The following is a 27623-nucleotide window of genomic DNA, read 5'->3' as shown; positions in this document are numbered from 1 at the left end:
GCCTCACCCACCCCACAGGGTGTCTGTTGTGGGGAGAGGAATGGGAAGGCGACTGTAAGCTGCTTTGAGCCTCCTTCGGGTAGGGAAAAGCAGCATATAAGAACCAACTCTTCTTCTTCTTTTTCTCATCCCTGGAGTAGCTGAATCTTTGCCCTTATGCCTGGCCTGAAGGGGCTTCTTGCCAGATACTATGCAAAGACTTTCATGCAAGCTAGGATGCGAGACCCGCATCTGGATCCAGCCAGCAGTGGAGTTCCAGCTGCCTCAGGTCTGCCATGTTGAAGCAAGAGAAACTCAGTAGGCTCCTCTCTAACCTGGATAGCTGAGACTAGCTTAACCTTGTTGGATCTAGAAGCCTTGGCTGGAACTAAGACAGAACAAGAGCTGCTCTGCTGAGGCAGACACTGGCAAACCACCTGTAAAGTCCTATTGACAGCAAACCCCCACCCCAGGCTCATCTCAGGTTGGAGGTATGAGACAGGCAGGCATGATGCTTTATGCTGTGGCACTTTGAGCATGCATGCCTCTAATCCCCCTACCCCTCCTCCCACCCAGCTTTACCTCTACATCTGACACTTTCATGCGTGTGCCCTCTTTGCCCACAAAGATGTCATCAATGTCCACCAGGACATAACGATCCAGGGCCAGGCACAACCGCTTGCCCGTTAGGTAGGCGATGGCATCCACGAAGATAAGCTTGTGCAGCCAGAAGTTCAGATTGTTCCCAAAGAGAACTCGCTGAATGCCATCATGAAGCCCCAGGTCCTGTACCACTGTGGCATGCAGGGCTCGGTGCATTGCCAGATGTGGGGTCGACTCAGAGGACTTGGTGCTGGCCATCAGGACCGGCTCGTAGGTGGTGTGGTTGGACTGGAAGATGGTCCAGTCATCCCCAGGCAAAGGTCCCCGCTCCGCCTCATGTGCCCGGGTCACATAGAGCAGTGGGGCACTAGGGTTGATGTGGTAGTCGCGCAGTCCCAGGTTGGAGTGGAGGAAGAGAGGAAAGCCTTTCAGCTGCGCACTCAGCAAGCTGTTTTCATTGGCTTTGAAGAAGCCGATGACTCCAACGCCATACTCCACGCAGTACTTATCCAGGAGGTCCCTGTTCCAAGCATCCAGGTTCACATATTTCAGAACGTTCTCATAGATTATAAGAGCATAGCGCCCATGGTTTGTGTCTGTCAGAGTAGGCATGTCCCCCTTTCCGGGGGCAATTTCTGTCCTGTACTTGAACCGACTGGACTCCAAGATGGCCACAATCTCCTGCCCTAATTGGGAATAAATGCTTTCAACAAAGACTAGCACCACTGGGTCTGTGCGGGAGTTGTCCACAGATCTGGTCAGTCTCCAGTTGGCTTGGGGCTGGAGGAGGACCCGGTGCTGGCTGTTGCAGTCGCTGAAGGGCAATGGGGGCGGCTCCTTAATCTTGGGGCTGTTGGTGACGTAGTAGGCCAGGAAGCACATGGAGACCAAGCTGAAGGCAATGAGCAGCAGGATCAGTCTGTGGAGCTCCAGCTGTCGCACATGTCGCACAACTTTCCACAGCTGAATCATGGTGAGGCGGGCAGCTCCCCCCTCCTCACACTTGGCACCAGCCCAGCTGCCTCCGGTGCCCCAAATGCCAGCACTGGAAGAACCAGGGGCAGCTCACAGAGGAGGATGGGAAGCTGCAGAGAGGGCCCAGGCAGCAGGGTGCAGCTCCAAGACCAGGGGCCCAGTGGCTGGCCATTTATCTCAAGTAACCATGGTCTTCAGTCCCATGGCTCCTCAGCACAGTGCCCGCCTCCTCCGCCTCCCCCCTGGCTCTGGAGATGCTTCGGGGAGGGGAATCGTGAGCTGCTGGGCTTCACCGGCTTCAGAAGCAAATCAGCTGGCCCTTAGGAGGGGGAGAGGGAGTAGGAGCTGCTTCAACAAAGGAGCTTGCCAGTCACATGGTGGCCTCCCTCAGTTGGCAACCTGCAACCAGAAAGAAAGGAAGGACTCATTAAGGGCGGGGAATGCTTGTTTGCGGAGGGAACTTCCATGCAGGGACATGTGGGACAGTCTGGTACCTCCCCCTCACAATCACTTCCTCGTACTGCTGCTATGGGGCAAGAAAGTTGCCAAGAGCTGTCAAGTGGGAGCACCCGCCTTCCAGTCGTGTTCTTGGCATGAGCTTTGGAGCAGGTTAGTCCCTGACTACAAGCAGGCTGCTCAAGCTCTGAAGTGCTGCTCCCCCCCCCCCCCCGAGATCGGGTGCTCCTTTTGCTAATCTTGGCTGATCCCAGGGAAAAGGTATTATGCTGCCCTTTTCACATCTTTTAACCTAACCTAACCCACCCTTTCTTTTACTAGCTCATGTTCATGCCACGATGATGTTGGAATGTGATTCTGCACTCTATGCCATGCTGCTGTTCTAAAATTGCTAGTGATGATTTTATTTTGTTTTAAAGTAGCTTTTGCAGGGGCACCAATAAATGATTGGTGGCCTATGGAGTGACTGGTGAATGGGAGTAATAGGGAAGCTCTGCCTAGTGCATTCTGCAGCAACTGACCAATGTAGAGTGCACTGCAGCAGTCTCAATGCTCCTGTGGGGCGGATCCAGGCAGCCACATGGCCCATGTCAAGGTAGAGGGCCATTGCCCAGGCTACAGTGAGTAGGAAGAAAGTGTTTTCTACAGCTGTGTCTCCAGGAGCAGTGCTGGATCCAGCATCACCCCCCCCTCCAATGCTGTTGACTGAGAGTCAGTTGACCCCATCAACAGTAGAGAGCCCCATGTCCATCACCATCTCCACAAAATTCCACTTGGAACCTTTTAGGCCCATTTGAGCCAGGACCTATCTTTTTAGCATGACAAATTATAAGTGACACTCATTGGTCTCAAAAAGCATCAACAGAAGAAGTTGCACCAATAAGGAAAACTGGACAGATACTAGAGTGTACCACAAGTCAGTTCAGACTGGCTGCATAATGATTTCACTCATTTTTCCTTTAGTGGTGATAGAAGGTGTATCCTCAACAAACCTTTCTTGTGTCTTAACCTGGACTGCACTGCTTCCCTGCCCTTCAAATAGGACCCAGACAGCGGCAACTGGCAAGAAAAGTGAAGTCCACAACAGAATGACGGCACCCTCTTCAGATCCACATGGCCAAAGAAGCAAGCTCCAGGCTGCTAAGAAAGCCCTCCTGGGGACCTGGAATGGAAGTGGGCTTCTTGGTCATGTCCCCCTCAAAAGCAACTCACACACAGGCTCGTTTTGCCTCCATAGCTCTGCCCCAGGCAAAGGAGGCCTCTTCTTTGACAGCAGCTGTGTCAGTCACCTGTTGAGTTCTTTTGAGAAGGTTGGACCAGAGACAATGGACTGAAAGGCTTTCGAAAGTTGTCAGCTAAACATTTGGCAGAACTGACAAAGCACTTCATCACTGGTATGGGCTTTCATCAGAGGTGGGGGTTCTATCTGGGGGAGGTGGTTAAAGCAGAGGCTAGATGGCCATTACACAGCGGTGCTGAGTCTATAATTCACAAAGAATTTAGGCAGATCTCTGGCCCAAAAGAAGTACCTCTGGTCTCAACCAGGGTCAAGGCCTTTTCTGTCCTGTCCCCAACCTTGTGGAATGAGCTCCTGGAAAAGCTGAGAACCTTGATGAGACTGGTCCAGTACTGCAGGGCCTGTAAAATTGAGCTCTTCCACCAGGCATTTGGTTAGGGGCCAATGAACATCTAAATGACATCCTTGGGCTCCATATATACCCCCAAAAAAGACAAAAAATAAACATGCTCTTTGTTTTAGTCTGCTGATACAGCTGATTGACTGTTTTTAGATGATTTAAAATTTTATAACGGTTTATTACAAATTTACTATATATGTTTTTATGCTTGTGTTGTAAGTTGCCCCAAGCCAGCAATGCCAAGAGGGGTGGGATATAGATCAATCAATCATCAATCAAATAAGTGAAAGATAGAGGGCACCAGGATAGAGAGGAGGACAGGAAGAGATTTGGGGGTGGTACCTGGGGTAGGCGGAGCCATAATCTGGGCCACATTATAATGACTTTTCCCTTTCTCTTTCACTCTATGAAGAGAGGTGTGCGTTTGGCTGCTTCAGAGACTGAGCGAGCATCCAGGAATGGGTGGTTTTCATTAGGCGGATTCTACGAAGCAACAAATGCCCCAAACACTTTCTTGCAACTGGTTCCACCGCCTTCCGCCACACATTTCACATTCTTTCAGCAAATGGAAGGTTGCTCAGTTATGAAAGAATTTCTAAGGGTCAAGCACGCCATACGCACTTCATCCGAAGCCCAGTGCTTCTGTCCAGAAGTTCTACCACAGATCCACTGTGACATTTGAACATCCGTGGTGCGAGGGCACTCCAGTTCGTGCTCCCTCAGAAACAGTATCACACCCAGAGTTGGATGAGACCATGAAGAGCCCTTCGTTCAGACCCCCTGCATTTTATTTAAAACCATTCCATTTCAGGAATGGATGGAACAGGAAAATGTCCTTGCTGAAGAACAAGCTGGCTTTAGAGAGGGTCGATCCACTATTGACCAGTGTCTGGTTCTACATCACCTTATTGAGAAATACTCTTCTCGCTACACAACTTCCCTCTATGCCGCTTTTATAGATTTCAAAGCAGCTTTTGACTCCATTTCCCGTGTCAAATTGTGGGAGAAATTGGAGAATTCTTCAGTAGACCGTCGGCTGCTTTATTTAATACATACATTACATGAAGGGACCTCACTGAAAGTGAGGTGCAACCCTCAGGGTCATCTCTCCACTCCTGTTAAAACTCAAAAAGGTGTTAAGCAAGGATGTATACTGGCCCCATTTCTATTTAATTTTTATATCAATGATATTGTGAACCATCTCAATAACTTGAGCTTTCATCCTCCAAAACTTGCTGGAAGTCACATTTCTGTTCTTCTGTATGCAGATGATGCAGTAATTCTCTCAAGAACACCTATTGGACTTAAAAGAGCACTGAATGCATTGTCGTTATATTGTGAAGGGGAACAATTAGAGCTTAATTATCAGAAAACCAAAATCATGACATTTGCCAAAAGGCCAAAAAAATATACCTGGCACATTGACAGAACTAAAATAGAACAGGTTTCCTGTTTCAAATATTTGGGAGTCGTTTTGCAATCAACTGGCCGCAGGTTAGCCCATGGGGCTTATGTCGCTGGAAAGGCACAAAAAAGTGCAAATGCCATCCTCAGATTCCTTAGGCTGAAAGGAGGTCATTATATCCCCGCAGCTCTAAAATTGTTTGAAGCTAAGTCAATGGCACAACTGCTATATGGTGCGCAGCTAGATCCTTATTCCAACTTTGCATTATTGGAATCTGTACAATCCAAATTCCTAAGAGCAGCCATCCAAGTCCCGAGATGTGTCTCCAGTGCCGCCTTGCAACTTGAGACTGGCCTTATGAAGGTGGAGGCAAGAGTATGGTTAAACATTCTCAATTACTGGCTTAAAATCTCTTTTTTCCCCTGTGGATTAGCTTCTTTGATAATGAAGGATGACTTCCAGTCTTCATGGAAACAATCGGTGAGGGGGAAAATCGCAGCTTTGGGATTTTCTCCAGAATTTCTGGTTTGGATGGCCTATGACCAAGCTAAAGAGGTTATCAAACAGCGAGTAGTGGATATAGAACGCCAACATGATCTAGCGAATACCTCTGCCTTCATTGTTAGTGAAGGCTACAGGTATGTCACAGCTCCCTTGGCTTATTTAAAGAATCTTGAGGTGCCTAGCCACCGGAGGGCCTTCACTTTAGCTCGTTGCAATGCCCTTCCCTCAGCTGTACTTGAAGGGAGATACAAGAAAACTCCCTATGGTGAAAGGAAGTGCCCCTGTGGCTCTGGTCAGATAGAAACATTGGAACATATCCTTTTGTATTGTCAGTTTTATGATGACATACGTTCCATATTTATCACACCATGGCTACATGGGTGTAGCCCAGGGTGCTCAGGACAATTTTATATCTCCCTGCTGCTCACAGACACAAATTGTTCCATCACATATAGTGTCGCCAGGTTTTGTGCTGCAGCCATGAAAATGCGGTGGAAGTTGACTAAAACTTAACAGACCCTGAGAGCATTTAGAACAATTTCCTATATTTCAATTTAATTCTAATTTATATTTTAGCAGACTCATAGTCTGTTTAACATAATGCTATTTTAGGAGTAAAACTGTGTTTTAGCCATATTATTTATGTAACTGTGAAATTGTTTTGATTTTGCTGGTCTATGACCGTAATAAAGAATACAACTACTATTTAAAACCACACTCTCCTGACAAGTGCTCAACCTTCTTTCTGCCAATGGCTGAAGCCAAGGCTCGCCTAGGGTCACTCAGAGGCACCCTTCCTCTGGAACCAGCCTTGCAGTGAGATCCCACCACACCCAGCGGATTCACTCACACAAGCACTGGCTCACGGTTTCATACCACTGCAATGGTGCCAGAAGCACCTCTGCCCGTGGCCGGCCTGACCAAACCTTCATCAACAATGGCTGTCTCCCTTGAGCTGAGGTCCTGGAGCAGCAGCAGCAGCATGTGGCCACATGCAAGGAACCCAGACTGGAATTACAATCCTTGCTTCATCTCTTTGCACCTGGAGGAGGAGGGAGGGAGAGATTACTTCACCAGTAACCTCTGAAAATAGGAACACAAAGCTGAAAGACCTGACAGGGTTTTTTGCTGTTTACATATGCTGCCTTAAGAGTAGGCAAGGCTGCACTCCATCTCAGCACCAAGAGGAACCCGGTGCAGCCACACATCCCACCCATGCCAAAAACCCTCAAGGGAATATTCTGCATGAAGAATGGCCTCCTTCACAAGCAGCTCTCCTGGGCCAGCTGCAGCTATCCTACTAGCCAGTTGCTACCCTCGGGGAGCCCTATTTCAGCTCCTGCCTCATGCCAAAAGCAGAGTAAGCAGGCATAATGCACTGGCTCTCGCCCCGTTCTGAACTCCGAGGCCAGTTGGCCTGAATGGCTGAGAGGACTCACAGCTACACAACCCTGCGCCAAGGGGAATCCCCTGCCCTCCAGGGCAGCAGAATTCCAGACATTCCAGCCCAGCCCAGCCCACACGGAGGCCATATTCTGTACAAGGAAGAATCGCAGCTCTCTTTAAACACAGGCCCACTGACTTTTCTTTTGGGGGTAGGGCTCCTGAATATCTGGGGAAAGCAGGAAGATGTGCTCCTAAACATGAGACGATGTAAGGCATTGATAACAGCAGGAGCTGAGACAGACAGACACAATGAAAGCAGAGTGGAGAGGCTGGAAATGGCAAAGCAGAACTTCAGGGGGACAGATGGCAGAGGAAATGATAGCAGATGCAGCCCGGCAAGCCATGCCTGCTGAGAGCACCGAGAGGCAGTTAAATTCCTCAGACATACTTTGCATCACCCAAAGAGAAAACAAGAGGAAGAGGGATCTTCTTATGACGCAAAACCCCTTAAAAACCCAGTTCTGCTCACAGATCCCCTGGCATAGCTGCAGGCCTTAACCCCCACCCTTCGTCTGGAGAAGCGAGGCCTGGGCTGATTGTAGGAGCTCCCTGACTCACACCCCCAAAGATCCCAGGCACAGTAGGGCCCTAAGACAGCTGTGGGGTGGAAACACCCTTAAAGCTCTCAAGGTTGGTTCTGGGCAGGCTCATATTTCCATACGAGGGGCGAGTTGGAGTCATCTTTGATAAACGTCACCTATTCCAGACTGGGTTTATTAAGAAAATAGAAATAAAGCCCGCTGTAGTGTTTATACAGCGGGCGCTAGAGCCTGGCTCCCCCCCATCGTCCCCATAGGGCCCCCCCACCAGGGATGATCTTCTGCAGCTCTTGCGGAGCCCCCCACCCCCGACAGCAACCATATGTGGCCTTCTCCCGGCCGTTCCAGCGGGCGGGAGAAGACGGAGCGGCTCCCCCCACACCCGCGGCCATTTGAGGCCTTCTCCCGGCCGCTGAAGCGGCCGTGCTGCATCTGCAACGCAGCCGCTCCAGCGGCCAGGAGAAGGCGGAGCGTCCCCCCCCCGCAGCCATGTGAGGCCGGTCCTGCGGGCAGGAGAAGCAGGAGGAGGAGTACGGCAGCCGGAGGACTCACCACGTCGGCTGCTAAGTCAGTGTGCGCAGTGAGTCTTCGGCCGGGGGGAAGCAGCCAATGGGCGGGCCTGGATGGACACCTGGAAGGCCCAATCAGGAGCCGCTTTGCGGCTCCTGATTGGGCCGTCCAAGTTTTTATCCCGGACAGGGCCCGCCCTAACTCCTCGCCACTTGCCCTTACTCCTTTATTCCTCCTGCTCCACCGGAGCGGGCGGTTTAAAGATGCTGCAACAGAGCACCATGTTGTCCCTTGCCCTCGCAACAACAAAAAGCATGGCCTGGTGGTGGCACTGCTGTCTGCAAACTGTGAACTCCCAGTGCAGAATCGTAAATAACTTTAAGGAACATGGTTTTGTTCGTTTTTTAAAAACCATGGGATTTCATGGGGAAAGGGTGCTGAAGAGGCCCAGAAAGCCAATATGGCAGTCAGCTAGAGGTTTGTGGAATGGGGTACTCTAGGCAGGAGTTCTTGTCTGATTCCTTCTTCCTTGTTCCCAGTTACATGACTTGTCTGATTCTACAAATTACAACTAATCAATATGCTCCAAACTTTATCTTATAAAGTATAAAATTATTAGCCTTATGTTCTAGTAATTCCAACTTCCTGGTGATCCCTGGACCCAGGGAAGCTCGCTTGGCTTCAACCAGGGCCAGAGCTTTCTACATCCTGGCCCCTACTTGGTAGAACGAGCTCCCAGAGGACATCAGGGACCTAACGAAACTGCAGGGCCTGCAAAAGGGAGGTCCTCCACCAGGCATTTGGTGGAGGTCAGCCTATACCATCACTTCCCAAGGGCCCTCCTCCTGAGCTCCCTCCAATGGCACCAACTGCAGTTCTGCCCAACCCACTGGGCTATCAGTATGAGTTACTTTAATGTTTAATTTTTCTACGGTTCCATGTTGCTTAGAATCATAGAATCATAGAGTTGGAAGGAGCCATACAGGCCATCTAGTCCAACGCCCTGCTCAATGCAGGATTAGCCCTAGCATCCTAAAGCATCCAAGAAAAGTGTGTATGCTTGAAGACTGCCTTTGCTTGAAGACTGCCAGTGAGGTGGAGCTCACCACCTCCTTAGGCAGCCTATTCCACTGCTGAACTACTCTGACTGTGAAAAATTTTTTCCTGATATCTAGCCTATATCGTTGTACTTGAAGTTTAAACCCATTACTGCGTGTCCTCTCCTCTGCAGCCAACAGAAACAGCATCCTGCCCTCCTCCACGTGACAACCTTTCAAATACTTAAAGAGGGCTATCATGTCCCCTCTCAACCTCCTTTTCTCCAGGCTGAACATTCCCAAGTCCCTCAACCTATCTTCATAGGGCTTGGTCCCTTGGCCCCAGATCATCCTCGTCGCTCTCCTCTGTACCCTTTCAATTTTATCTACGTCCTTCTTGAAGTGAGGCCTCCAGAACTGCACACAGTACTCCAGGTGTGGTCTGACCAGTGCCGTATACAATGGGACTATGACATCTTGTGATTTTGATGTGATGCCTCTGTTGATACAGCCCAAAATGGCATTTGCCTTTTTTACCGCTGTATCACACTGCCTGCTCATGTTTAGTTTACAATCCACAAGTACCCCAAGGTCTCGTTCACACACAGTGTTACCTAGAAGTGTATCCCCCATCCAGTAGGCATGCTTTTCATTGCTTTTCATGCTTTTCATTTTAGCCTATATCTAGGGGGGCTCCTAGATCTTGATAGTCTTTTTTAATAGGAGCGATGGCATTCGGGGACATGTTATTCGTTCCCACATGGACCATCACAAATGGGTAGTGATCCGTAGATTTGAGGAGTTTGGGTCGCCGTTCTGAAACATCTTTAATTTTTGGCCCTGGCAAGCAACACACCTCTCGGGTTAGGGGGTCGGCTACATGGCAATCCATTCCTCTTAGCAGGGAGTCTCCAATTACCAGTACTCTCGTTTTTTTCTTCTTCTCAACTCCATTTCCTTCTGTCCCCGTGGCCTCTTCCCTTTGTCTTAGACTTTGTTTCGGACCTCTTCCCTTGTTGACTCTTGCACCTCCTCTGCAAGGGCCTGAAATCTATTCTGGAGCTCCAAAGGCCCCGAGAACCGTCGCGCTCTTCGCCGTTGAGTCTTTTTCCGAACTGTCTACAGAGGCTCCCTATTGTGGTCAATCTCCTTATCCTCTTCAGGACTGGTTGTATTCTCTTTATTTCGAGTTGCAGGGCTCTGGTCTATGAAATCCTCCCCTTTCTTACTTTGGATCAGAGTAATAATTCTGTTTTCTAATCCCCTAATCCTTTCCTCCAAAAGTCTTACCAGCTTACACTTGGGGCAGCTGTAGTCCATCTTGTCTTCTGGGAGGAAGGCAATCATGTCACATTCACTGCAGATGATGGGATGAGTGTCCTGGAGGTCCATTGTAATGTCTAGGCAGTGCAAGTACTAGGGAAATATAATCTACTGATATAATCTACTGATTCTAATTGCTCGGCCAAGAACCTCAGGCCAAGAGCCCTTTGTCTCTCGCCCTTCGGCTCGCGCCAAAGGCTCGCGCCTCTGGCGAGGAGAAGCCCTTTTTAATCCTCCCAACAATTACCCAGCAATCACCTCACCCAGGCAGAACAATAGCCTCACCTGGTCAGCAGCAACTGTAAGGAGCAAACGTAAAGTAAAGGAGGCAATAGGCCCACTGTTGGGTGCGGATGGACAAACTCTAACGGAAGATGCAGAGAAAACAGAAAGGCTTAGTGCCTATTTTAAGAGCCTCTTGTGGCGCAGAGTGGTAAGGCAGCAGTCATGCAGTCTGAAAGCTCTGCCCATGAGGCTGGGAGTTCGATCCCAGCAGCTGGCTCAAGGTCGACTCAGCCTTCCATCCTTCCGAGGTCGGTAAAATGAGTACCCAGCTTGCTGGGGGGTAAACGGTAATGACTGGGGAAGGCACTGGTAAACCACCCCGTATTGAGTCTGCCATGAAAACGCTGGAGGGCGTCACCCCAAGGGTCAGACATGACTTGGTGCTTGCACAGGGGATACCTTTACCTTTACCTTAGTGCCTATTTTACATTTGTTTTTTCCCACAGGTCAAAGTGTTTAGGCACATCTAGAGATGGCCGTAGCCAAAGGATAGTGTCTGGGTGGCAGGTTAACATGGATAGAGAGGTTGTCGAGAGGCATTTAGCTGCACTGGATGAGTTCAAATCCCCTGGTCCGGATGAAATGCACCCGAGAGTACTCAAAGAACTTTCCAGAGAACTTGCACAGCCCTTGTCCATCATCTTTGGAACCTCTTTAAGGACTGGAGATGTCCCGGAGGACTGGAAGAGAGCAAATGTTATTCCAATCTTCAAAAAAGGGAGGAAGGATGACCCGGGAAACTACTGACCAGTGAGTCTGACCTCTGTTGTGGGGAAGATAATGGAGCAGATATTAAAGGGAGCGATCTGCAAACATCTGGAGGACAATTTGGTGATCCAAGGAAGTCAGCATGGATTTGTCTCCAACAGGTCCTGCCAGACCAACCTGGTTTCCTTTTTTGACCAAGTAACAGGTTTGCTGGATCGGGGAAATTCGGTTGATGTCATTTACTTGGATTTTAGTAATGCTTTTGACAAGGTTCCCCATGATGTTCTGATGGATAAATTGAAGGACTGCAATCTGGATTTTCAGATAGTCAGGTGGATAGGGAATTGGTTAGAGAACCTCACTCAAAGAGTTGTTGTCAATGGTGTTTCATCAGACTGGAGACAGGTGAGTAGCGGGGTACCTCAGGGCTCCGTGCTTAGCCCGGCACTTTTTAACATATTTATTAATGATCTAGATGATGGGGTGGAGGGACTACTCATCAAGTTTGCAGATTACACCAAATTGGGAGGACTGGCAAATACTCCGGAAGATAGAGACAGAGTTCAACGAGATCTGAACATAATGGAAAAATGGGCAAATGAGAACAAGATGCAATTTAATAAAGATAAGTGTAAAGTTCTGCATCTGGGTCAGAAAAATGAAAAGCATGCCTACTGGATGGGGGATACACTTCTAGGTAACACTGTGTGTGAACGAGACCTTGGGGTACTTGTGGATTGTAAACTAAACATGAGCAGGCAGTGTGATACAGCGGTAAAAAAGGCAAATGCCATTTTGGGCTGTATCAACAGAGGCATCACATCAAAATCACAAGATGTCATAGTCCCATTGTATACGGCACTTGTCAGACCACACTTGGAGTACTGTGTGCAGTTCTGGAGGCCTCACTTCAAGAAGGACGTAGATAAAATTGAAAGGGTACCGAGGAGAGCGACGAGGATGATCTGGGGCCAAGGGACCAAGCCCTATGAAGATAGGTTGAGGGACTTGGGAATGTTCAGCCTGGAGAAAAGGAGGTTGAGATAGCCCTCTTTAAGTATTTGAAAGATTGTCACTTGGAGGAGGGCAGGATGCTGTTTCTGTTGGCTGCAGAGGAGAGGACACGCAGTAATGGGTTTAAACTTCAAGTACAACGATATAGGCTAGATATCAGGAAAAAAATTTTCAGTCAGAGTAGTTCAGCAGTGGAATAGGCTGCCTAAGGAGGTGGTGAGCTCCCCCTCACTGGCAGTCTTCAAGCAAAGGTTGGATACACACTTTTCTTGGATGCTTTAGGGTCCTTAGGGCTGACCCTGCGTTGAGCAGGGGGTTGGACTAGATGGCCTGTATGGCCCCTTCCAACTCTATGATTGTATGATTCTATGATTCCCCAGTAGCTTTCTCCACATGCTCTCAGTTGTCTGAGCTCTGCCTCTGGCGAGGAGCAGCCCTTTTTAATCCTCCCAACAATTACCCAATAATCACCTCACCCAGGCAGCACAATAGCCTCATCTGGTCAGCAGCAACTCTCCCCAGTAGCTCCCTCCACGTGCTCTCAGTTGTCAGTTCATCTTGAGCCAGGCGGAAAGGGTAGTTTATAAAAATAAAAGTTTTTATTCATTTAATTATAAAAAAAACAAAACGTAGAAATGGGTAAAACTAAAATTAATTGGTGAAATATCTGTTCCCACCAAGCCTGTCATTTCTTGCTGAATCTTTAATGGATTCAAAAGAATGAACAGGGCAAAAAGCACTGATGAAAGTGATCCTATCAGCAGCTTCGGGGGCCACCACTGCCACCCCTGGGGCTCTTTAGTGGGGTTAAGCGGCCTCAGATTTCTCATCAGTCTACTCCGAGAGAACAAGAACTGAACTGCCTGGATCGCAAGCAGGGGAAAACATACAACGGGGTATCTGCAACTAGACTGGAAAATGTGGTTAAGAGGAAAGGGTGTTTTACAATTTACTGCAATACAAGCTTCTGAGATTCTCCTCAGAATGGGGAGAAATAGTTCAGAAGCTACATTTATGACATTTCTCTTAGAGCCTCCTTGTTCTGAGCATTTAATAACAATGCAAAAGAGTGAACAAAGAATAATCCCCCTCATCTCTCTAGACCTGAGCTTTGAAAAGACAAAAGACAAAACATCTCAGCTGTTACATTATCTGGCCCACTTGGGAATCAGACTTAACTACAATAGTAGTCTGTCAAAATCATCTTGACCCCAAGTTGAGACAAGAAGTCTTCTCATTACCACAATTTCACAGCTATCTCAAATTGACACAACAAATTTCTTCCTTCCACAGGATTTCGCTCCTCATCCATTTCAGTCTTATACATCCAGAGCACAATCTTTTTTGAGAGTATTGTGAACAAAACTGGTAGGATTCTGATCCCTTCTGATTACCTGCCCATAGATGAGGATACTAAAGTAAAAAAAGAAAAAGAAAAGAGAGACGCCAAGCTCACCTAAAGGCAGAGATCCCCTTCAGGAACTTCCTTTTGTGACAAGGAAGAGAAAATCAGTTCTAAAGGGTGCCTGTACGTCTGCTGAGGCCAAAATATTGTGTTTGTAAATATTTGTGCAGCTTTCAAAGGCCAGGCTGATTATTGCAACACAAGCAATCATTGTCGAAGGCCTCTAACTGGGTTCATCTGACGCATTTTTTGACTTTACAAGCAAGCCAACAAAGATGGCGAGGGGTTTGGAGATCAAGATGTATGAAGAAAGGTTGGGGGAGCGTGGTCTGTTTAGCCTAGAGAGGAGATGACTGAGAGGGGATCTGATAACCATCTTCAAGTATTTAAAAGGCTGCCATATGGAGGATGGAGCAGAGTTGTTCTCTCTTGCCCCAGAGGGACAGACCAAAACGAATGGGATGAAATTAATCTGAAAGAAATTCCATCTAAGCATCCGAAAGATGTTCCTGAGTGTCCTGCATGGTGCAGGGGGTTGGACTAGATGACCCATGAGGTCCCTTCCAACTCTATGATTCTAGGATTCTATGATTCTAAGCCCCAATCTCCCCACATGCGGACAGAGTATGTACCAGGTGCTGACCATGTTACCAGGAATCCCCCCATGTTTGCAGTGACACTGTCTTGTATCCCAGAGGTGGGTGTGGGCTTACATAGCTTTGCTGGCCACACCGTGATTGCCCTGTGGACCGGAAGGAAGGGTCGGACAGGCCTGGACAGGCCCCGCCCAGGAGGGCATTACTGAAATATTAGATCAGGAATTCTATGAGGACATGGTCACTTCCCCCTATGGTCCCCACCTCCTTCACCTCATCCACCAACTCTTGCCTGTTGGTCAGTATTAAGTCCAGTATGGCTGAACCTCTTGTGGGTTCATCTACCATTTGATAAATGAAATTGTCAGCCAGGCAGGTCAAAGTTGCATGACTGAGGACGCTTCGCAGAGTTTGTTTCCCAGCACACATCTGGGAAATTGAAGTCACCCATGATGACAAGGTCCTGCCACTTGGATATATTCTCAAGCTGCTCACAAAGTGCAGCATCCACATCCTCTCGTTGGTCAAGCGGTCGGTAGCAGACACCAACCACCACACTGTTTGTTTTCCCCTCGCTTATTTTCACCCAGATGCTTTCCACATGGACAACACCAGGCGGTCAACACAGAAATCAGAATGACTGTGTGCTCTACAGCCAAAGATGGAGAAGTTCTATACAGTCAGAAAAAAGAAGACCAAACTCCTCAAACTCCTCAAATCTACGGATTGCTACCCAAACTCCTCAAATCTATTGATCGCTACCCATTTGTGATGGTCCATGTGGGAACGAATGACATGTCCCTGAATACCATCGCTCCAATTTAAAAAAGACTATCAAGATTTCGGGAGGAAGCTCAAGCAAATGGGGGCACAAGTGGTATTCTCTTCAATCTTGCCTGTCAAGGGAAGAGGAATGCGTCGGGAGAGGAAGATAATGGAGGTGAATCACTGGCTGCGTAGTTGGTGCGGGAAGGAGAGATTTGGTTTCTGGGACCATGGGTTAGGCTTTCTTGAGGAAGGCCTACTAGCACCTAATGGACTGCACTTATCAAAACTGGGGAAGAATGTGTTTGGCAGGAACCTGGGGAGATTCATCAGGAGAGCTTTAAACTAAAGCCACTAGGGGAAGGAGACGATCAACATAGGGAGTGTATGGAAGGAAAACGATCGGGGACAGCCCAACCGGCAAGGCCAGCTCATAGGGAATCAAAAGTAAAAGGATTCAGATGTCTTTATGCTAACGCCCAAAGCATGGGCAATAAAAAGGAAGAGCTGGAACTTCTCATGCTGATGGAAAGGTATGATCTAGTAGGCATCACAGAAACTTGGTGGAATGATTCTCATGACTGGAATGTAGTGGTGGATGGATATGAACTGTTAAAAAAAAACAGAACAGATCGAAGAGGTGGAGGAGTGGCACTGTATGTGAGGAACGGGCTTACCTGTCAGGAAATTCTAGTGAAGGAGAGCATATCTACAGTGGAAAGCATCTGGGTGAAAATAAGCGAGGGGAATACAAACAGTGTGGTGGTTGGTGTCTGCTACCGACCGCTTGACAAACGAGAGGATGTGGATGCTGCACTTTGTGAACAGCTTGAGAAAATATCCAAGCGGCAGGACCTTGTCATCATGGGTGACTTCAATTTCCCAGATGTGTGCTGGGAAACAAACTCTACGAAGCGTCCTCAGTCATGCAACTTTGAGCTGCCTGGCTGACAATTTCATTTATCAAATGGTAGATGAATCCACAAGAGGTTCAGCCATACTGGACTTAATACTGACCAACAGGCAAGAGTTGGTGGATGAGGTGAAGGAGGTGGGGACCATAGGGGGAAGTGACCATGTCCTCATAGAATTCCTTTTGAGATGGGGAGCCAAGGAAGCTTGTAGCCAGAGAACTTCAAGAGGAACTAAGAAAGAAAAGGAAAATGTTCAGGAAATGGAGAGAAGGACAGAGCTCTAAAGAAGAGTACCTACAGGTTACTAGGCACTGTAGATCAATCATCAAAAAGGCCAAAGCTGAGAGTGAGCTAAGACTGGCCAGGGAAGCCCATTGTAACAAGAAAAGATTTTTCAGTTACGTGAGGAGCAAACGTAAAGTAAAGGAGGCAATAGGCCCACTGTTGGGTGCGGATGGACAAACTCTAACGGAAGATGCAGAAAAAGCAGAAAGGCTTAGTGCCTATTTTACATCTGTGTTTTCCCACAGGTCAAAGTGTTTAGGCACATCTAGAGATGGCCGTAGCCAAAGGATAGTGTCTGGGTGGCAGGTTAACATGGATAGAGAGGTTGTCGAGAGGCATTTAGCTGCACTGGATGAGTTCAAATCCCCTGGTCCGGATGAAATGCACCTGAGAGTACTCAAAGAACTTTCCAGAGAACTTGCACAGCCCTTGTCCATCATCTTCAGAACCTCTTTAAGGACTGGAGATGTCCCGGAGGACTGGAAGAGAGCAAACGTTATTCCAATCTTCAAAAAAGGGAGGAAAGATGACCCGGGAAACTACTGACCAGTGAGTCTGACCTCTGTTGTGGGGAAGATAATGGAGCAGATATTAAAGGGAGCGATCTGCAAACATCTGGAGGACAATTTGGTGATCCAAGGAAGTCAGCATGGATTTGTCTCCAACAGGTCCTGCCAGACCAACCTGGTTTCCTTTTTTGACCAAATAACATGTTTGCTGGATCGGGGAAATTCAGTTGATGTCATTTACTTGGATTTTAGTAAAGCTTTTGACAAGGTTCCCCATGATGTTCTGATGGATAAGTTGAAGGACTGCAATCTGGATTTTCAGATAGTTAAGTGGATAGGGAACTGGTTAGAGAACCGCACTCAAAGAGTTGTTGTCAATGGTGTTTCATCAGACTGGAGAGAGGTGAGTAGCGGGGTACCTTAGGGCTCAGTACTCGGCCCAGTACTTTTTAACATATTTATTAATGATCTAGATGAGGGGGTGCATCAAGTTTGCAGATGACACCAAATTGGGAGGACTGGCAAATACTCCGGATGATAGAGACAGAGTTCAATGAGATCTGAACACAATGGAAAATGGGCAAATGAGAACAAGATGCAATTTAATAAAGATAAGTGTAAAGTTCTGCATCTGGGTCAGAAAAATGAAAAGCATGCCTATTGGATGGGGGATACGCTTCTAGGTAACACTGTGTGTGAACGAAACCTTGGGGTACTTGTGGATTGTAAACTAAACATGAGCAGGCAGTGTGATGCAGCGGTAAAAAAGGCAAATGCCATTTTGGGATGTATCAACAGGGGCATCACATCAAAATCACAAGATGTCATAGTCCCATTGTATACGGCAGCGGTCCGCAACCTTTTGGCTGTCGCGGACCGCTGCTCCGGAGTGGGGGGAGAGGGCGGCCGGGGGCCTGCGCACGCGCAGCAGCCCCAGCGCAAACGTGCATGCGCGGACTGCTGCGCACGCGCGTTTGTGCCCGGCAGGCCAAGGAACCGAGCCCTATGAAGATAGGTTAAGGGACTTGGGAATGTTCAGCCTGGAGAAAAGGAGGTTGAGAGGGGACATGATAGCCCTCTTTAAGTTTTTGAAAGGTTGTCACTTGGAGGAGGGCAGGATGCTGTTCCCATTGGCTGCAGAGGAAAGGACACGCAGTAATGGGTTTAAACTACAAGTACAACGATATAGGCTAGATATCAGGAAAAAAAATTTAGTTCAGCATTGGAATAGGCTGCCTAAGGAGCTTGTGAACTCCCCCTCACTGGCAGTCTTCAAGCAAAGGTTGGATACACACTTTTCTTGGATGCTTTAGGATGCTTAGTGCTGATCCTGCGTTGAGCAGGGGGTTGGACTAGATGGCCTGTATGGCCCCTTCCAACTCTATGATTCTATGATTCTATGATTCTACCAGGAGCTGATTGTGGTTCAGATCATCAGCTTCTTGTTGCAAAATTTAGGCTTAAATTGAAGAAAGTTTGGGAAAGCACTAAGCCATTCAGGTATGAACTAAATCATATCCCTGACGAAGATACAGTAGAGGTGACCAATACATTTAAGGAATTATATCTGATAGACAGAGTGTCTGAAGAACTATGGGTGGGGGTTCGCAAGAAGAGGTAGCAACTAAAACCATCCCCCACTATGTTTTGGCTTGTCCCCTGTACTCCGAACCAGGGGCAAATTCCTTGCCAAGTTATTACCAAACTCACACCCTATTTCTGATTTTAACAAAGTCACCTATCTGTTATCAGATGTCGACCCCTATATCTCATATAGGGTGGTACTTTTTGCTCTGGCTGCCAGGAAGATTGTGTCAGGTTGTTAGATTCCCTGCCATAAATTAGCCTGAGTTCTTCCATGACAGTTATATTGCTTGGCGCCTGGTTGCTCTAGGTCCTGTAATCATGCTAGCAGTAGAAAGTGAAATATATGTTGTTGTAACTCTTATCACTTGTTGAGGCCTCTCGGCTGGGCCTGCTTTCGCTATCAATTGTGCAGAACAGCCAAGGCCATGAGAATGTATCACTGTTTTTAATTGCTTGTGTCTCTCTTCTCCTTCTCCCCTCCCTTGGGAGCTTTCGGGTTTTGGGCGGGAGAATCGTATTGATAAGTAGAAGCAAATCTGTACTCAAGTCAGATTTGACTTCGCCAGTCTTTATGCTTGTAGTACTTCTCAATAAAGCTTTCTAGTTAAAGAAGCTAGTTGTGAGTTCTTTCAAAGCTTGACAGATTGGAGCTAATGCATTTTTACAGGAGCCTCCACCTTGATACACCATTTTATCCCTTTTATTGTAACTTAGTAGTCCATGTTTACATTTTTAGCTACTGGAGAAATATTGGAGAAATATTGTTTTATTGGTATTGGAGAAATATTGTTTTATTTTATTGTTTTATTTATTTATATTTGTGCCATATTGTTTTAATTGTGTTTTGTAACGGCCTTTGGCTACATACAATAAATGTTATCGTATCGTATCGTAACTAAAACCATCCCAAAGTAAAAGAAATGCAAGAAAGCAAAATGGCTGTCTGAGGAAATTTTACAAATAGCTGAAGAGTGAAGTGAAAAGCAAGGGAGAAAGAGAAAGATACAACCAATTGAGTGCAGAATTCCAGAGAATACCTAGAAGAGATAAGAATGCCTTCTTAAATGAACAGTGCAAACAAACAGAAGAAAACAATAGAATAGGGAGGACCAGAGAACTCTTCAAGAAAATTGGAGATATGAAGAGAACATTTCATGCAAAGATGGGTATGATAAAGGACCAAAATAGTAGGGGCCTAACAGAAGCAGAAGAGATTTTTTAAAGGTAGCAAAATTATACAGAAGAACTATACAAGAGCGAGCTTAATATCCCTGATAACCACGAGGGGGTAGTCACTGATCTGGAGCCAGACATCCTGGAATGCGAAGTCAAATGGGCCTTAGGAAATCTGAGCAACAATAAAGCTAGTGGAGGTGACAGCATTCCAGTTGAATTATTCAAAATCTTAAAAGACGATGCAGTAAAAGTCCTACACTCAATCTGCCAGCAAATTTGGAAAACTCATCAGTGGTCTCAAGATTGGAAAAGGTCAGTTTACATTCCAATCCCAAAGAAGGGCAATGCCAAAGAATGTTCAAACTACCGCACCATTGCATTCATTTCTCATGCTAGCAAGGTTATGCTCAAAATCCTACTGTTGGTACACACAGCCTGGCAGAGACTGACTATGGAGTCAGTAGGGCCCCTGAAGAAACGTAGGAAGCCAGGCCAGGTCTCCATCTTGTTTGGGCTTCACTAGATTTCTTCCCTTGCCTAGAAAAGCCAGGCCAGATTTCCATCTGGTTTGAGCTGAACAAGACCCTTATCTTACATTTCCTCCTTGCCCGACTGACTGAGCTAAATGTGCACGTTATCTAAATCACCCCCCCCCCAGCCAAAGACCATCAGACTACCTACAGGAAAGGAATATCTCTTCAAGTTACTAATTGCAACTTCTTTTGTCTCTCTTGCCCAGTGTAATTTCTGTCTAGCAACATCTCTTATCACCAAATATCTTCCCCAGTCCTTCCTGATAAAACAAAGATAGGGGCATTAGTGACACATTACACCTAGCCAAGGTATTGTTCTACTTGATGTGATTACTTCACACCTCCCACTCTAGTGACCTCATAGTTCAAAGCCACCTATCAGGTACTCATAATATCAGAGATCAATCATGGACCTCCTAGTTGGCAGTCCCTGGGACTGGCCCGAGAATTTCAAACATTATATCACGCCTTGCGCATACCCTGTGTGTGTGTGTGTGTTGTTGTTGTGTGCTGCTGTTCCCTCCACCCCTGGCATCCTGTCCACCCCCAGATGTCATCAATCCTGTGTCTTGCCTGCTTGGATCCAAGAAAGGTGCAGTATCTTGAACTTGTCCCTCTGTAGAACTTAGTGTAACTTGTCCCCCTGTAGAATTTAGTGTATGTATGTTTTTGCTTTTGTATGTGTTTTGAATGTATCCCAATATTTCCCCAAATACATCCCCTGAGTGTAAGCTTAATTGTCTTCATTTTAAGAAGGGTTTCCTCCAGGGAAAGGAACACGTACAAATTGGTAGTAAAAGATCCTGTGTTACTCCTGCCTCTTGCTATATTCACGATTCCCCAGCAATTTGGGTAACACTACAAGGTAGGCTTCAGCAATACGTGGAATGAGAACTTCCAAAAGGACAGGCAGGATTTCGAAGAGGCAGAGGAACTAGAGATCAAATTGCCAACATACGCTGGATCATGGAGAAAGCTAGGGAGTTCCAGAAAAACATCTACTTCTGCTTTATTGACTATGCTAAAACCTTTGATTGTGTGGAGCACAACAAATTGTGGCAAGTTCTTAAAGAGATGGGAACACCAGAGCATCTTATCTGTCTCTTGAGAAACCTATATACAGGTCAAGAAGCAACAGTGAGAACCAAGCATGGAATCACTGATTGGTTCAAAATTGAGAAAGGAGTTCGGCAAGGCTGTATACTGTCACCTTGCCTATTTAACTTGTATGTGGAGCACATCATGAGAAAGGCGGGGTTAGAGGAGTCACAAATTGGGATCAAGATTGCAGGGAGAAATAGCAACAACCTCAGATATGCAGATGATCCCACTCTAATGGCAGAAAGCCATTGAGGGCAAAAGAAGAAGGGGACGATAGAGAATGAGGTGGCTGGATGGAGTCACTGAAGCAGTTGGTGCAAACTTAAATGGACTCCGGGGAATGGTGGAGGACAGGAAGGCCTGGAGGATCATTGTCCATAGGGTCGCGATGGGTCGGACACGACTTTGCACCTAACAACAACAACAATATAGGCTAGATATCAGGGGGGGGGGGAAATTCACAGTCAGAGTAGTTCAGCAGTGGAATAGGCTGCCTAAGGAGGTGGTGAGCTCCCCCTCACTGGCAGTCTTCAAGCAAAGGTTGGATACACACTTTTCTTGGATGCTTTAGGATGTTTAGGGCTGATCCTGCGTTGATCAGGGGGTTGGACTAGATGGCCAGTATGGCCCCTTTCAACTCTATGATTGTAATCCAGCTTTCCTTATATGTTCTGATATAATTTTTGCATATTTTTATAATTTCCCAAATATTGGAGGGTGGGGGGGGGGAGATTTCCATTCTGTGGCTTTTAAAAAAATTAGAGAATTTTCCAGACCTGTTGGAGAATATTTGAGGCCTGTCCCGACATCCATTGGGTTAGCTCAAATCGGGGCCTGTTTCCATGCTGTATTCTGCAAGAGCCCTGAACTCTGTCCTGTTTGCACACACAGTGGCTAAATCAGAGGCTGAAGGTCAGTTCCCTGCTATGATCAGGACAGAAAGCAGAAAAAGTGGAGAAGTTTACACAAACAAGGGGCTGCTTCTCAGGAAGAGATGGCCTTACGTTTCTGAAGCTCTGCCTTTCTGCTTCCATTGCTGTTAACAAACAACCCCTGCTGCCCAACCCCCCCCCCTTTTTTTTGTTAATTGAAAAAGGAAAACACTTCTTCGTAGACTTACTAATGAACTCCACCTAGACACAGGAAAAGAGATTCCTAGTTCCAGTATATCCCCTGGGAGAATCCCAGATAAGACAGAAATATGATGTTGTACCCTCCCCCCACCGGAAAAGTAAGTAAAATGCCCAGCAACTGTTCATACACGTCATATTTTGGCACAGATTCTGTCTTGCCGTGTCCTACCTCTGAAGATGCCAGCTATAGTTACAGACTATAGCCACTTTGCCTGGAAAACCCTCAACAGCCAGTCGACTCTGGTCAACAATTCATTTCACAGTTCAAAAATGAGGGCCGTTCCACATTCGTCCAAAATAGCACAATGGTTACTAATTGAAATCGCTACAGTTTTGTCATTATGCATAACGTCGTTGACAATCTGCAACACTCCTGAAACTGATCCGCAAAAAGCGCTTCGTTGTAGCGCTTTCAGGGAAATCCCAAAAAGTGGATTCACTCTCCGGAAAGCGCTACACTCCTGCAACCAATCTGCAACACTAGCAGGAAAGTTCTGTGCGTTACCATTGTTGCGGTTTCTGCAAAGTCCCTCCCCCTGGCTCTCTCCTCTGATCTTCCGGCGAAGCGATCGCCATTTTTTTTTCTCCGAGCGAGCGGAGATCAATGCACCGGCAAGCCTTCGTTTACCCAGTGAAGCTTCCCTGGCTGCAGTCCCTCTGTTTAAAGTCACCAAGCACAAACATCATAGAGGTCCGTTTGCTGGTTTATTTTGACTTTATTTTTCACACTGTTTTCGGCCGAAAATCGCACCCGTGAGGGGGGAGGGATTTTTTTTTTTTACTCGGGGGGAGCGTGGCAACGATGAAATGGCAGCTCAAACACCACCTGCTAGCTGGATGGGTCTCTCCATTGCAACGAATCAACGCATATTCGTTGCAACGGGTGTGTGTGTTTTTTTTTTAAAAAAAACCTTCCTTAAAGGGAAAGGGGCTGTTTGGGAGCATGCTAACGGCCGCCCATTGGCTGCTTGACAGCCAGGGGCGGGACACAGCTCAGCAATACCGCTTCCTTTCTAGCGATTTTTGCCGAGACCAGAACCCTGTGGGAAACTATAGAAACGCAACTGGATTCCACTACAAAGGCATAACGACGAATTCCACTATTTAAAATGGCGATTTTTCGTTCAGCAAAAAATTTGCTACATGGATCCCAGTGCGGAATGGCCCTGACTTTCTCCTGATGTTTGTAAAATATGTTCCATAACAGTTGGAGATTTTTTTTCTTATTCAATATTTTAAAAAATCTTTGTCTGATGTTTATGACCCATAATATCTGAAGCGTGCTTAGGGTGGCATATAGATTTTCTATACTTTAGAGCCGTAAAAATAAAGGTCATTAGCTATAGATGAGAGAATGATTTGTGCATGAATTTGAATCCAGATCTTTCCAGACCACAGCTTGCAGGCAGTGGCCACAGACTCATAGTTGTTCATGCAGCTAAGAGGGTATTTGCTGAGGACCTTGGTTAGACAGTAGACACTGTCTAACAGTAGACACTCATCATGTTTCTGAGTTTATTAAAGTTTGCCCTACGAAAATCCAACATCCGCGTCTGGCTACAAGCTTCCTTGGCTCCCCATCTCAAAAGGAATTCTATGAGGACATGGTCACTTCCATCTAGGGTGTTGGTCAGTATTAAGTCCAGTATGGCTGAACCTCTTGTGGGTTCATCTACCATTTGATAAATGAAATTATTAGCCAGGCAGGTCAGAACGTTGCATGACTGAGGACGCTTCGCAGAGTTTGTTTCCCAGCACACATCTGGGAATTGAAGTCACCCATGATGACAAGGTCCTGCCGCTTGGATATTTTCTCAAGAAGAAGGCATTCTTATATCTTCTAGCTTTTCTCTGGAATTCTGCATTCAACTAGGTGTATCTTTCTCTTTCTTCCTTGCCTGAAATGGGAAGGCGACTGTAAGCCGCTTTGAGCCTCCTTCGGGTAGGGAAAAGCGGCATATAAGAACCAACTCTTCTTCTTCTTCTTCTTCTTTCATAGAATCATAGAATCATAGAGTTGGAAGGGGCCATACAGGCCATCTAGTCCAACCCCCTGCTCAACGCAGGATTAGCCCTAAGCATCCTAAAGCATCCAAGAAAAGTGTGTATCCAACCTTTGCTTGAAGACTTCCAGTGAGGGGGCGCTCACCACCTCCTTAGGCAGCCTATTCCACTGCTGAACTACTCTGACTGTGAAAATTTTTTTCCTGATATCTAGCCTATATCGTTGTACTTGAAGTTTAAACCCATTACTGCGTGTCCTCACCTCTGCAGCCAGCAGAAATAGCATCCTGCCCTCCTCCAAGTGACAACCTTTCAAATACTTAAAGAGGGCTATCATGTCCCCTCTCAACCTCCTTTTCTCCAGGCTGAACATTCCCAAGTCCCTCAACCCATCTTCATAGGGCTTGGTCCCTTGGCCCCAGATCATCTTCGTCGCTCTCCTCTGTACCCTTTCAATTTTATCTACGTCCTTCTTGAAGTGAGGCCTCCAGAACTGCACACAGTACTCCAGGTGTGGTCTGACCAGTGCCGTATACAATGGGACTATGACATCTTGTGATTTTGATGTGATGCCTCTGTTGATACAGCCCAAAATGGCATTTGCCTTTTTTACCGCTGCATCACACTGCCTGCTCATGTTTAGTTTACAATCCACAAGTACCCCAAGGTATCGTTCACACACAGTGATACCTAGAAGCGTATCCCCCATCCAGTAGGCATGCTTTTCATTTTCTGACCCAGATGCAGAACTTTACACTTATCTTTATTAAATTGCATCTTGTTCTCATTTGCCCATTTTTCCATTGTGTTCAGATCTCGTTGAACTCTGTCTCTATCTTCCGGAGTATTTGCCAGTCCTCCCAATTTGGTGTCATCTGCAAACTTGATGAGTAGTCCCTCCACCCCCTCATCTAGATCATTAATAAATATGTTAAAAAGTACCGGGCCGAGCACCGAACCCTGAGGTACCCCGCTACTCACCTCTCTCCAGTCTGATGAAACAGCATTGACAACAACTCTTTGAGTGCGGTTCTCTAACCAATTCCCTATCCACCTAACGATCTGAAAATCCAGATTGCAGTCCTTCAATTTATCCATCAGAACATCATGGGGAACCTTGTCAAAAGCTTTACTAAAATCCAAGTAAATGACATCAACCAAATTTTCCCGATCCAGCAAACCTGTTACTTGGTCAAAAAAGGAAACTAGGTTGGTCTGGCAGGACCTGTTGGAGACAAATCCATGCTGACTTCCTTGGATCACCAAATTGTCCTCCAGATGTTTGCAGATCGCTCCCTTTAATATCTGCTGCATTATCTTCCCCACAACAGAGGTCAGACTCACTGGTCTGTAGTTTCCCAGGTCATCCTTCCTCCCTTTTTTGAAGATTGGAATAACGTTTGCTCTTTTCCAGTCCTCCAGGACATCTCCAGTCCTTAAAGAGGTTCCGAAGATGATGGACAAGGGCTGTGCAAGTTCTCTGGAAAGTTCTTTGAGTACTCTCGGGTGCATTTCATCTGGACCAGGGGATTTGAACTCATCCAGTGCAGCTAAATGCCGCTCGACAACCTCTCTATCCATGTTAACCTGCCACCCAGACACTATCCTTTGGCTACAGCGATCTCTAGATGTGCCTAAACACTTTGACCTGTGGGAAAAAACAGATGTAAAATAGGCACTAAGCCTTTCTGCTTTCTCTGCATCTTTCGTTAGAGTTTGTCCATCCGCACCCAACAGCAGGCCTATTGCCTCCTTTACTTTACGTTTGCTCCTCACGTAACTGAAAAATCTTTTCTTGTTACAATGGGCTTCCCTGGCCAATCTTAGCTCACTCTCAGCTTTGGCCTTTCTGATGATTGATCTACAGTGCCTAGTAACCTGTAGGTACTCTTCTTTAGAGCTCTGTCCTTCCTTCCATTTCCTGAACATTTTCCTTTTCTTTCTTAGTTCCTCTTGAAGTTCTCTGTTCATCCAAATAGGCTTCTTAGAGCTCCTGCAGTGTTTTTGTATTTCTGGAATAGTCGTTGATTGAGCATGCTCTTGATTGAGTAGTCGTTGATTGAGCTCTTGTTTGAGTAGCGCCCACCCTTCACATGCTCCCTTCCCTTCCAGCATTCTCGTCCATGGTATGACACTCATCATGTCTCTGAGTTTATTAAAGTTTGCCCTACGAAAATCCAACATCTGCGTCTGGCTACAAGCTTCCTTGGCTCCCCATCTCAAAAGGAATTCTATGAGGACATGGTCACTTCCCCTTAGGGTCCCCACCTCCTTCACCTCATCCACCAACTCTTGCCTGTTGGTCAGTATTAAGTCCAGTATGGCTTAACCTCTTGTGGGTTCATCTACCGTTTGATAAATGAAATTGTCAGACAGGCAGGTCAGAAACTTGCATGACTGAGGACGCTTCGCAGAGTTTGTTTCCCAGCACACATCTGGGAAATTGAAGTCACCCATGATGACAAGGTCCTGCCGTTTGGATATTTTCTCAAGCTGCTCACAAAGTGCAGCATCCACATCCTCTTGTTGGTCAGGCGGTCGGTAGCAGACACCAACCACCACACTGTTTGTTTTCCCCTCGCTTATTTTCACCCAGATGCCTTCCACTGTAGATATGCTCTCCTTCACTAGAATTTCCTGACAGGTAAGCCCTTTCCTCACATACAGTGCCACTCCTCCACCTCTTCGATCTATTCTGTTTTTTTTAAACAGTTCATATCCATCCACCATTACATTCCAGTCATGAGAATCATTCCACCAAGTTTCTGTGATGCCTACTAGATCATACCTTTCCATCAGCATGAGAAGTTCCAGCTCTTCCTTTTTATTGCCCATGCTTTGGGTGTTAGTATAACGACATCTGACTCCTTTTACTTTTGGTTCCCTATGAGCTGGCCTTGCCGGTTGGGCTGCCTCCAATCGTTTTCCTTCCATACACTCCCTATGTTGATCGTCTCCTTCCCCTAGTGGCTTTAGTTTAAAGCTCTCCTGATGAATCTCCCCAGGTTCCTGCCAAACACATTCTTCCCCAGTTTCGATAAGTGCAGTCCATCAGGTGCTAGTAGGCCTTCCTCAAGAAAGCCTATCCCATGGTCCCAGAAACCGAATCTCTCCTGCCGGCACCAACTACGCAGCCAGTGATTCACCTCCATTATCTTCCTCTCCCGACGCATTCCTCTTCCCTTGACAAGCAA

The 27623-nt window shown here is 46.8% G+C and overlaps 1 protein-coding gene across 19 annotated transcripts in view; it reads right to left on the bottom strand.

Annotated features, from left to right (window-relative positions):
* The window catches only part of NDST2 (N-deacetylase and N-sulfotransferase 2), a 211608-nt gene that overhangs the window by 50464 nt on the left and 133521 nt on the right, over positions 1-27623 (bottom strand). For 14 of the 19 annotated variants that reach the window (XM_077346225.1, XM_077346216.1, XM_077346235.1 and 11 more), the window contains one exon: positions 562-1956. In XM_077346225.1, the coding sequence (XP_077202340.1) occupies positions 562-1554 (993 nt within the window). In that variant the 5' untranslated portion in view covers positions 1555-1956. Of the gene's footprint in view, positions 1-561; positions 1957-3005; positions 3143-6435; positions 6459-6485; positions 6602-13877; positions 13966-27623 lie in introns of those variants that run through there. The other 5 variants (XM_077346220.1, XM_077346218.1, XM_077346233.1 and 2 more) reach the window with 4 other exon arrangements.

This window comes from Paroedura picta, chromosome 7, assembly GCF_049243985.1.
Source record: "Paroedura picta isolate Pp20150507F chromosome 7, Ppicta_v3.0, whole genome shotgun sequence".
Lineage (NCBI taxonomy): Eukaryota > Metazoa > Chordata > Lepidosauria > Squamata > Gekkonidae > Paroedura > Paroedura picta.
This window is presented reverse-complemented; position numbering and strand designations above follow the sequence as displayed.